The 11,884-nt window shown below is 38.3% G+C and overlaps 1 protein-coding gene across 1 annotated transcript; it reads right to left on the minus strand.

Annotated features, from left to right (window-relative positions):
* Nucleotides 1-5,705: 5,705 nt before the first annotated feature.
* Nucleotides 5,706-7,526, minus strand: LOC147315810 (uncharacterized). Its single transcript, XM_086260173.1, has 3 exons — nucleotides 7,440-7,526; nucleotides 6,292-6,467; nucleotides 5,706-6,186 (listed from the first exon to the last, which is right to left on the minus strand). Exons 1-3 carry the CDS (start codon nucleotides 7,524-7,526, stop codon nucleotides 5,706-5,708), a joined length of 744 nt encoding a protein of 247 aa, XP_086116299.1.
* Between the last annotated feature and the right edge of the window lie 4,358 nt (nucleotides 7,527-11,884).

Here is an 11,884-nt window from a genome sequence, read left to right on the forward strand (position 1 = left end):
CTTTTTTCCTTTTCTTTTGTTTTCTTTGTTTCTATGGCTACGTCCACACATACACGGGTATTTTTTGAAACCTGAGATTTTCTGTTTTCTTTTTTTTTAAAAATCCGGTCCACATGTGGTATTCACTGAGCACGCTTCCTGATGTATTCGTGGATGTTCGCTGCCTCCTAGACTGTGGTACTGACACTCACTAGTTACTGGTCTTATCCTTTACGCTTAGCATACAGCTTCAGGGTGCTGGAGATGTTGTGAAAGCCTCCATGCAGGGTCAGGAGCTTCCTGTTCTTGATGTCAGTGGCTTCTATCTCCTACGTTGGCCAGCTTATATAAAGATATACATGTGTGCTTCTGGGGTTAAAAAACCAAATACATGTAGCAAAATGTAAATAAACTTGTGTTTATGCTTCTTCCTGCTTCTATTTGAATAATGGTTTCGCTTATGTTTGACTTTTTTTTGTTTTTGTATAATTGTAACATGTTCAGTAACAAGCTACCTATCAACTAGTATACTGTATGTTGTAATATGTAGCTATATCCATACCAAGCTGTTTTGAAGCTCCTTCAAAATAGGTCTAAATAGCTATATACAGCAGACTTAATGTCTTAACTTAATAAATCAAATCATTTTCTTGCCTGCCTTCTTTGAACCAATTAGCATCCACCATAGTTTATCTCAGTGCTTGTCTGTGTTTTGTTTGTCACCTTATTTCTGAAGAACGAGTCATTTTAATCTCTGCTACTCAAAATTAACAATCTCAGCCAAACTGATTTACTCAGGAATAAATAAAACACTGAAAAAAGCCAAACAATAAAATTTTTAAGTTATCTAAAGGACTTATATATCATGTTTAACCTGAATAGCGAAACACCGCGGGGGTTTGAAAACAATGTACCGGGAGTTCGCTGTTCTCGCTGGCTCTAGCGACCCTTGAACCCCCGACTAGATATCGAGCTGGTGGGTAACGGACGTCTCCGAAAACGTCGGAGCACAAATATGTGATGTCTTGATAAATCGAGCAGATATTTGAAGTCTACACAGCTACATTCTCACCTGAAATTATCTTAAAAGTTTATTTTGTGACCCAGAAAGAGTAATATTAACACCAGCACTGCCAGGCTTCTACCTTTAAAACCCGCCTTCCAGCCAAATGGATCATGGTAGGTTTACAGTTGTGTCATACTCCTTCCATTTCTGAATGATGGCTTGAACAGTGCTCCGTGGGATGTTCAAGGCTTGGGAAATCTTTTTGTAGCCTAAACCTGCTTTAAATGTCTCAATAACTTTATCCCTGACCTGTCTGGTGTGTTCGTTGGACTTCATGGTGTTGTTGCTCCCAATGTTCTCTTAGACAACCTCTGAGGCCGTCACAGAGCAGCTGTATTTGTACTGACATTAGATTACACACAGGTGCACTCTATTTAGTCATTAGCACTCATCAGGCAATGTCTATGGACAACTGACTGCACTCAGACCAAAGGGGGCTGAATAATTACGCACACCCCACTTTGCAGTTATTTATTTGTAAAAAATGTTTGGAATCATGTATGATTTTCGTTCCACTTCTCACGTGTGTGTTACAGGCCCCACTATGATGGGCGCGTAGCCAGATTACGATCCTGTAAAACAGGAGAGAAAGTGAGCACAGGAGACACGCTGCCGTTCGCCTGGTCAGTCTTGCCAGAATTTATTCATACAACACAAGCATATCTGCTCCACTCTTTTGTTAACTCAATTTCACAATAACTGCTCATTCCCTCACATGGCTTGTTTTCCACCAGTACATTTCAATATTAGTCCACACTACTGGCATAAAACAACAAAGGGTTTAAATGAATGAAACAAATGACAACTACACCTCTTTTCCCATAAATGAGATAAACAAAATAATTCACATCATCATGGTAGTGTCTTATCATAGAAAGGAAACTACTTTCAACATTACTGCACTACTTTCCTTGCCAGCATTTTTGTAGGCCGTACTCTTATTAGCGCTCTCACTTCATGTCTTTTTCAGACCAGTTAGATTCTAACACTGAAACAGCAAGTTTACACATGACTTCAGGCAGGCTCAGAACACTTTACACACACGTTATACAAAACATTTGTCATGAACACAAAGCTACAAGTTTATCAGGAACTGTAAACCCAACTGGGTTGGTGCTTCTTCTTATTATATGGAGTATTATACGCAGTTGCAACAGCTTGCTAGCGTTACCCAGGCATATAGCCTAGCTATAACATCTTACAAAGCTAAAGTAGCTCACATAGTGACAGTATAATACATCACATATCACAGACCCGTCTTATGTCATGAAAGTTTAAGTATCACAGTGTCCAGCTGTGTATTTCTTTATGTTTTTGACCACATTACTGACCTGTAAAACAGGAGAGAAAGTGAGCACAGGAGACACGCTGCCGTTCGCCTGGTCAGTCTTGCCAGAATGGAAAACTTACGGCAGCTATGCACCCGACTCAGTTCCCAAAGCACGCTGCTGCCCCCTACTGTCCAAAGTGTTATACACTCTCCTGGCAACAGGGAATTTACATGACATTGTGGCTTTAAATTACACCAATAAACCAGCAAAATAAAACATGCAAAATAATCTCCATATATCACGACACTTAACTCACAATTGTGACCACATTTCTGTGTGGATCACATGTGCACCACTTTGTGTTGGTCTTTCACGTGGAATTCCAATAAAATTGATTCATGTTTGTGGCTGTAATGTGACAAAATGTGGGAAAGTTCAAGGGGGCCGAATACTTTTGCAAGCCACTGTATATCTGTAACTGTCTTGCCTTTTACCCACATATGTCCTGGCTCCCTACTCCTCCTGCTATTCTCAGAAATGGAAATGTCCAGTTGCTCTACTTCTTCTCCCTCCTTACTTCCTCCTTAAGGCCAGGTCAGAAGTCACCCTGTGGATATAGACACATCCCAGGCGTCTCCCCTCCTGAATTAACTACCCCTATATTTACACATGATGCCCAGTTTCACATGATCCTTCCCCCTGCTCAAGCTATTCATACTTCTTCTGCTGCATTTCTACAAACAGAGGCCTCTCTTTTTATCATGCAAACCCAACATATTTATCCACAATAGGTTGGGCAACAAAGGATACACCCAACCCATCCTTCAACTCTGGGGAAAAGGAAGATACATTTATCGCATTTGGAGGAGTCTTCGAATTTGGACAGCCTTTGTCGTAACGCTGTGACGTAATCGGCCTACAAATGCGGCCTCTGAAGGATTGGGCCCCTGAATTTGGAATTATGAATTATGCTCCTCTTCAAGTACCAATAATAATTTAAAAAAAAACCTGAAAACATTGGCTCTACTTACCTGAGGACTGCTTTGAGGTGGTTAAAATCTCTAGTATGATGATTTTGTCCTAAAAGGAAGTTCAGGTGCTTACTTTACACCCCACCCCCACTCACATGTGGTAACACTCACAGCGCAGATTTGACTGATTTGCAGCACAGAACCATTTTTTTGTTTTTTTCAAGATGTGGCCCACTTTTTAGTTTAATATACTGTACAATAATTCCAGTCTGTCTATCTGTGCCAGAGTAACGCCAGAGATTAACAATCTTTATCTTGACGTTTGAAAATATGGGAACATAGTTGAAGCACAAACATTTGTGAACAAAGATTGGTTTCCAGCTTTAGACTTGGGCAAATGTCCCACACGGTCAACAGTTACACATTCAATTCAATTCAATTCAATTTTATTTATATAGCGCCAAATCACAACAAAAGTCGCCTCAAGGCAAATTGGTACCACCTTATTCTTCATGGCATCCTGCTGACTAAGGATGGAAGGGGGACATTTTGACAGCATTATATTATCTTCATCATCAAATTCCAAATTACTTTATTTAATTCATTAAAGAAACTGTTGGACATTATGGACAATGCTGGGCATCCTCTGCACACGGTCATAAACAACCAGAGGAGTCTGTTCAGTGACAGGTTGCTTTTCTCAAAGTCGAGGACCAACAGACTTAAAAACTCCTTTGTCCCACACACCATTAAACTGTTTAACACCTCGCTGAAGGGGAGAGGGAGGGGAAAAGGGGACAAAGGAGGGTGGGAACAACTAAGCTGTAGTGCCTTTTTCACTGTGTAATAATTTTTCTATATTCAACGGTGCAATAGACTCAAAATAGTTGAAATGTGTAGTTCCCTTGCATTCCTATTCCTATTTATATACTATTATATATTATATATATATATATACTCTTATATACTCTGTATTTATATATGTGTATATATGATATATTTCTGTTTCTGCTTACATTCTTTTGCAACTTCTGTCGGTGCTGTGCTACTGGAAACAGAATTTCCTGGAAGAACCCACCCAAGGGATTAATAAAGTTTGATCTAATTTCTCTCTCTCTACTGATTAATTATCTGTTGTCACGTTTTTGTCAAGTAATCTCTGATTATTGGTGTTTCTTTCTAATACTGTTGGGTATTTATTTTAGAATATAAAGTTTATTCTATTTGTACTGTAAACATGATACACATACGTGTCCTCCTGCTACTCTTAATAATAATAGCTTGCATTTATGTAGCGCTTTCCCTCAAAGCATTTTTCAATTCCACTATTCATTCACACACTGGTGGAGGCAGCTACAGTTGGGGCAGACAGAAGTGAGGCTGCCACATATATAATCTCTCCTTTGTTGTTTTACTGTGAAACTGTTTGGCGATTCCCCCATGATCCTTCAAAGGCCAAAATAACAGTGTCACAGACTCCTTGAACTCTGTCACCAAAGGTCCAAAAAAGTGCACTCATCGCACATGCAGGTTCACATTTTAAATTCTTTTTTACATTTTTTAATTTATTTGACCGTCACAGAGTATTAAAGAACACACACAGCTAGAGTTTTAAACAGCATTTACACAAATGATATGACCCAGCAATGATTTGGGAATTAGATTTATTTTATGTTTACATCATATGTTGACACTTTGAAATTACAATGTGTGGCAGTGAAATTATTTCATATTTGTCATAATTTCATATGTTCTATGTAATAAAAAAGGCAAATAATAAAATAAATATTACTTTATCTCTTTTACTTCACAAATAAAGATGATTTTTTTAAGCAGTAGTGAAAGAAATGTAATTGTATTCTGTATAATAACATTTAAAGAAACCTTGAACTGGTGGTTCTGCAATCAGTCACATTTGACCCAAACAATCTCAGCAGCTATACAACAGCATAAAATGTTAATTTTTGATTTTTGTGTATTCATTACGTTTTTGTATTATATGTATTTTGGAAAAGTAATCCACTTCCAGGTCGAAAGACAGATATCTAGGATGACTTTTCTCCTGCCAAATGTAAAATGTGTTAAATTAGACCTGAATAGTATGTAAGGGCTAAAAAGTCATATATGACTGCTGGGCTAGGCTCCACCCACCTGCAACACTAAAGCAGAGGAGCAGAAGAGTATGGCTGGATAATTGGATATATTATTTGTTCATAGAAAGAAAGGAGTATGTTTTGGGAAGCATAATTATAAAAAATTATAAAAAAATGTAAGATGGTATTTCTGTGTTTAATATTGGAATATAAAGTTGTGATTTTTTTTCATTATTACAAACTTCAGCTGAGACATGCATGGCTAGGAGGCTGATAAGGACGGTATGTGATTAATTGAGAAACACTTTAACTATTTTTACTACCATCAGCCAATTTGTTGATCAGCTGCTACATCTGATACAGTGCTCTCTGCATTGCAGCAGCATAGACAACATGCCAATTGTGCATGGAAATAAAACAGAATCAAGTCCACCAACGGAGAGAACAGGTACAAGATCAAAATGATACGATAGAAAGTAATTGAAAAACAGGAAATATCACAGATGATTGCAGGAAAGATTATTAGAAAATAGTTAAGGAACAACAGAATCAGAGTTCTGAGACTTCTCTGTTTTTCCTCAGTGGACACTGAGGTGGCAGCAGGCAGGCCTGTGTAGGTCTGAGCTAAGCAGAAGATGAACACAGGGCCAGGGAGGAGTCCATACATTCTGAAATGTACAATTTCTTTCAAGAGTATTGCAAGAGGGACACTGACAATACAAAAAGCCCAGACCAGAACACAGACCAGCACAGAACTCTTAGTTTCTCTGAGGCAGTCCAACAGTGGGTGAATGATGAAAAAATACCTGCATCACAAGATACATATTCTGATTATAACAGTGCAGAATAATATTTTGCTGACAATACAATATAATGTTCAGAGACATGCAAACACAGTGAAAGACAGGTACCTTTCCAGGGCAATGCACAGCTTGAAGTAAAGACTGGCCAACACAGCAACGCAGTTAATAATAACACATGTGCTACTTTGCACTCCTGCTTCCCAAACAATCATTATGCAGATCTGGATTAGATTAGAGATGAGGTGGTTTGTGTAATAGATGATAGGGATCTGACTCCTTTGTACCTACAGGACACATAAATCATAACTATAATAATGATGTAATGAAGGAAAAGACAGAAGACACAAACAAAGTAACAATCAGTGTTATCTGTAGACTGTAGCAGGGATGTCATGGGCCAGAAGGCAGGAAAATGTAAAGGATCGAATACACTTTTGGATTTTTGTAGTTTTTACAGCTATTCCTTTTGTTAAACTTCTCCATAGTCATTCATGCTAAACCAAAGTAATTAAGTAATAGATACAAAAAAAATTAACACAGATATACCTGTTTTAACCATCTATATTAATCTAGTTAAAAAAAAGAAGATTTTCTGTTAATGATCAAAACCTTTCTGTTTTATAAATACAGGACAGTCTGGCTAAGGAACAATCACAACTTTGTTTTCTGTAAATTGATGCATTTATCATGTAGAAATTTTGAGACATGCTGTTGAAATTGCACCTTCATATATTAAGATACCTCAGGGATTTCATGTGTAGTTAAACATATTTACAGTGACAGAAAGGGGAGTTTCCTACAGACTACTTAAGATCAAAGTGGGCTGTATGTCGTAAAATGAATTTGATGTCCCTGTGAAAGTGGCTCTTTTTTGTTATTGGTTTTCAAACTATTAGTTTGTCAAACTTGACACACAGCTGTATGTATGGAGATCAGAAGGGAAGCTGCTGAGTGAGGTCACTACAAAATGTATGATTCTGAAACAGGCCGCCCTCAACCCACCCAAAATACCCCTCACCCTAAATGACAGGAGCTCCCTCATCTGAATGCCCTGTACACCCAACAGAACTTTTGCTTTAATAAGGAGATACCTAAATAATAAATAAAAAACCAATGCACACATTTATAGTCCCTCAATTTGTACAGAAGCACATTTCAAGCAAATTATTGCAGTCCCATTATTTGCTAAACCTTCACATTGTTCACATAGTCATAGATTTATAAAAATACACAAATCTAAGTTATTATTTACTTACCACACAAATACAACAGAGGATCACTATGGTCAAAGAAAGACAGATACCAGTGTTGACCCATATTATCTCTGGAGGTGCATTCAGCATATCTAACTGTCTAACTGTGCAGTTGGAGTTGCTGTAAAAGAACATACTCTTCTCATGCAAGACATGCAAAAAAACAACATCTGTGTGAAATAGCAGACAAGGTTTGTAAACACTGCTCTTCACAATAGGAAAAATCAGAACACTTCCAACTTGCCCCACGCATAATCACCTAATTTCATTTGCACCTTAATTTTGCCATATCCAGTGAAGCAATTCAAAAATGTACTTTTTATGAACATTGTAGAGTTGTAGTACTTTTGACACATTTCCAGTTGCCATAGTGTTTTCCTAAAAGCTTTAGGATTTTTTTACACCAACTGCAAATGTTACAATCTATAGTGATTTTTTTTGTATCCAACTTTGAGTTCAATATCATGCAATATATACAGTAATATATGTAGTCTTAATATCAAAACTGCACCAATTTAATGACCAAAATGTCCAATAATAATAATAATAATGTCGTTCTACTTAGCTTCTAGCCGTTCTAGCTGATGTGCTATGTTAAACATCTTTTTCATACAGTTACTTTTAAGGGAATTGTCTAAATCCATGATCATACTAAACAATTGGATACAAAGTCTCATTTAAATGAACCATCATTAAGGTAGGATTAACTTAAGAAACTTTTCTATCTACTAAACTAAAAACTGATTATGTTTACAGCTATATATTACACAACTAATGATTTAAGGAAAGATCTTGGTAGCAAAGATTTGAAAACAAACTACTGATCTGTTATCAAGTCTCTATTAACCAATCTGTGCAGAAGCAAGTGTATTTTGTGCATTACAGATAAACACATTTACATTTACTGCATTTAAACAGAAGCTCACTGCAAGCAGAAAATAAATAAATGCAATCTTATAATAATGATTTGTCCTAATTATGAGGCAGTTTCTTCATAATTATGCTGCTCCTGAGGTAGAAAAATTGTGAATAACTGTCAGCTTAGTGTTTACTTACCTCAGGACTGCTTTCAGTAGAACCTGTGGGTAAAATCTGTAATATGAGTTTATCATGAACAGGGAAGTTGTGGTTGCCTACTTTACACCCCACCCCCACTGACATGTGCTCACACTCAAAATACAGAGTAGCTGCTTAATTTTCAGCATTCAAACAATTTTTTTCTGATTTTTTCCCACGTTGAAGTTTTGAATACAATAATTCCACCTCCATGCTGCGGCTGCTTTTGATATAAAAAATGATAGACTTTCTTTTTTCAGAAATACCCATTAAAGAACGGCTTGTGAATTGCGGCTAGAAATAATCCGAAACAAATGCAGTACATTTGGGCGACCGTGGCTCAGGGGGTTGGGAAGCGTATCTGTAACCGGAAGGTCGCCGGTGCGATCCCTGGGCTCTCTGTCCTGGTCGTTGTGTCCTTGGGCAAGACACTTTACCCTACCGCCTACTGGTGTTGGCCAGAGGGGCCGATGGCACGAAATGGCAGCCTCGCTTCTGTCAGTCTGCCCCAAGGCAGCTGTGGCTACAACTGTAGCTTGCCTCCACCAGTGTATGAATGCGAGAGTGAATGAATAGTGGCATTGTAAAGCGCTTTGGGTGCCTTGAAAAGCGCTATATAGATCCAATCCATTATTACATACACGTTTGGCTTACTTTTAGTAAGAACTGCAGTTGGCAGCTGCTTTATGAAACCATGTTGTTGACTTTATTAGCTCCTGACAAGCTTAATCTTCCTGTTTCTACCATATTAAAACCTACAGACATTCCTGAGAGCAGCTGAAATAGCAACAAACACCCTGTTGATGTTTTTAAGATTGCTATCTTCAGTCAGAACCTGCGGCTAGTGTGAAAGTTTGACTCAGGATATAGTAGTTGTTTGATCGAAGGAGTTTTAAGATAAGATAAGATAAGATAAGATAAGATAACCTTTATTAGTCCCACACGTGGGAAATTTGTTTTGTTACAGCAGTGGACAGTGCAAAGTTGCATAGAAAAATTAGAGAAAAACACTGGAATAAGATATCAAAAAGATACTATACACAACAGAATAAAATAAAATACTATATACAATCGAATAAACTAGAATAAAATAGAATACAAGTGCTATATACAATATGAATATAATACAACCATGCCAGAAAGAATATTGCATAGAGCAGGGCGATATGACCAAAAATATTTATCACGATGTGAGGGTGCTGGGGAGCATCTCCCTCACTAAATGATGTACGCACTCACTGTGTCTAATAGGAAGTTTTGATTTTGTTATGCTTTTGTTTTGAAGTCCATTAACCTCTCTCTCTCTCTCCCTTGAAGTCAACTTCCTGAAGGCCTTAGTCATGGAGTGCACACATGATTATGGCTTAATGATGTCCACCTGAAAGGAGTTCTCCAATCACCCACTGATAGTGGGTTGAACCATCTGATGAGAGCTGAGGGGGGGAGTGGGTTGAATTTTCAGTTTGATTTGATTTAGTTAGTTGGGATATTGTTTAGCTGGGGGGTGTTTTGTAATCTGATATTTGTGAGGTGTGTCAAAATAACTGCAATGTTTCACTGTATAGGTTTTTGTAGCTGGGCTGTGTCGGGGTGGGAAGACCTTTTACATTTTATTGGTGATGGTATGACCAGGGGGTGATTCATTTTGAGGGTGTTTCAGCATCCCCAAAATGAATCAAAGCACCCCCAAAGATTTCTTACTTTTTTTTTGACAATATTTGCTGTTTGTGGGACACACTACTAAAAATATAAAAAGCATACTGAGATCATAATAAAAGTATAGATAAACCCTTCCCCCCTCCCAAAGTGGTTTGTTCCAGCTCGCCTCTCCCCTTCTCTGGCTCTAGCGCCGTTGCTGCCAGAGGATGGTAGCTGAGACGCAGTGGAGCAGGGGTGTAAGTGCCTGGCTTAAAACAGGACATATTAGCTGCATTTAACCTTCAGTTACTCTTTATATAGTTAGGTAGGAGTCAGGCCATGTTTCTTTTTAGCTGAAAAACATTAACATCTGGTGCCATTCCAGATATGTTAACATTGTACAATCTTCTGGATAATCAGATCTTCCCCACACTGAAAACTGTTATTCAGGTTGCCCTACAAACCCAGTTAGCAGCTGTAGCTGTGAAAGGTCTTTTAGTGTCTTGAGTCAGCTCCATACCTGGCTGAGAAGGACCATGGGTCAAAGCAGACTCCAGCACCTGGCTGTGATGTCTGTTGAGAAAGATGCTTGAGAGACTTGACCACCAAAATGTGATAGACAGATTTGCCAGCCTCAAGGTGAGCCGACAAAGGATAAAAGAAAAGAAAAAATCTGCAGAGCCATAGTAGTATCTGCAAAAAAGATCTTTTCATACATTGTATACATTGTACCATAGGCCAAGGTGTCTCAATTTTTTAAATTTTTTAATAAAAAGGAACACCGCGGGACGTGACAAAACGTCGCCATGTTACGCCTCAGGAGAGAGAACGGGCTAAAAGACACGTTGATGGTTTGGAGAAAGTAATTACTGAAGTTAACTCAGAAAAATCAATTAGAGAAAAAGACTTTGCAGCGGGAATCGCAAGTTTGAGTCCCACCCGGTATCCAGTAAGGGTCCTGGCTAGACTCCCTTGCTAAAACCAAGCACTGGAATGGTGCGGCTACGTCTCCAGTCTGTCCGCAGCTCGGACACAAGCATCTCACTACATGTTGTACTGTGTATGTGACAAATAAAATTTGAATTTCTTTCTTATTTTCTTTAATCAGTGATGAATGGTAAGATGTTCTAGCTTCACGGAGGGCTTTCTTATAAAGCAACAAACTATTTCTCCAGGCTAAATGTTGATTTTCTAAATTTGTGACACGCCATTTCCTCTCCAGCTTACGAGTAATCTGCTTTAGGGTACGTGTTTGAGAATTATACCACGGAGTCAGGTACTTCTGATCTGAAGCTCTATTTTCACAGGAGCTACAGTATCCAGAGTCGTACGTTGTGAGGAGGCAAAATTATTAAGAAGATAATCGACCTCTGTTGGAGTAGCGTTCAGGTTGCTCTCTCTGCTCTGTGTTGGTACAGAGGTTGAGTTCTTTTGCATTTTTGAAAGAAACCGATTGAGTCTAAAAACAGATTACTGTTGGTTGGTGGTTGTATAACAAGACATCAGAGCTTCTTGATGTGGAATAAGCCATCACCTACCTCTCAGCTTTGACATGTTCACTGCTGACACTCTGAAATAATAGCAGCTTACACCATGTTTGCTGTCACAAAGTTTGTTAAATGTTGATCGTTTGTTGTAGCTGTGTTGTGATTTAGGCAACAGCTGTACAGGGGAAGAAGAAAAAAAGACTGTTTATGTTGAAACGAAATTGCATGTCCCTTTGAGAAGGACAGACATTGACTACAGTCAACAGA

The sequence above is a fragment of the Aulonocara sp. 'chitande type north' Nkhata Bay genome, linkage group LG13, assembly GCF_057382095.1.
Source record: "Aulonocara sp. 'chitande type north' Nkhata Bay isolate Kocher_YH1m ecotype deep benthic linkage group LG13, A_spYH_male_GT1.1, whole genome shotgun sequence".
NCBI lineage: Eukaryota > Metazoa > Chordata > Actinopteri > Cichliformes > Cichlidae > Aulonocara > Aulonocara sp. 'chitande type north' Nkhata Bay.

What these genes read in the sequence shown, in the direction of transcription:
- LOC147315810 (XM_086260173.1), bottom strand. Translation starts at nt 7,526, where the DNA reads ATGCTGAATGCACCTCCAGAGATAATATGGGTCAACACTGGTATCTGT. An exon ending in TCCTCTGTTGTATTTGTGTG is followed by an intron (nt 6,468 to 7,439) that starts GTAAGTAAATAA and finishes TGTGTCCTGTAG; the next exon opens with GTACAAAGGAGTCAGATCCC. An exon ending in CTGTGCATTGCCCTGGAAAG is followed by an intron (nt 6,187 to 6,291) that starts GTACCTGTCTTT and finishes CTTGTGATGCAG; the next exon opens with GTATTTTTTCATCATTCACC.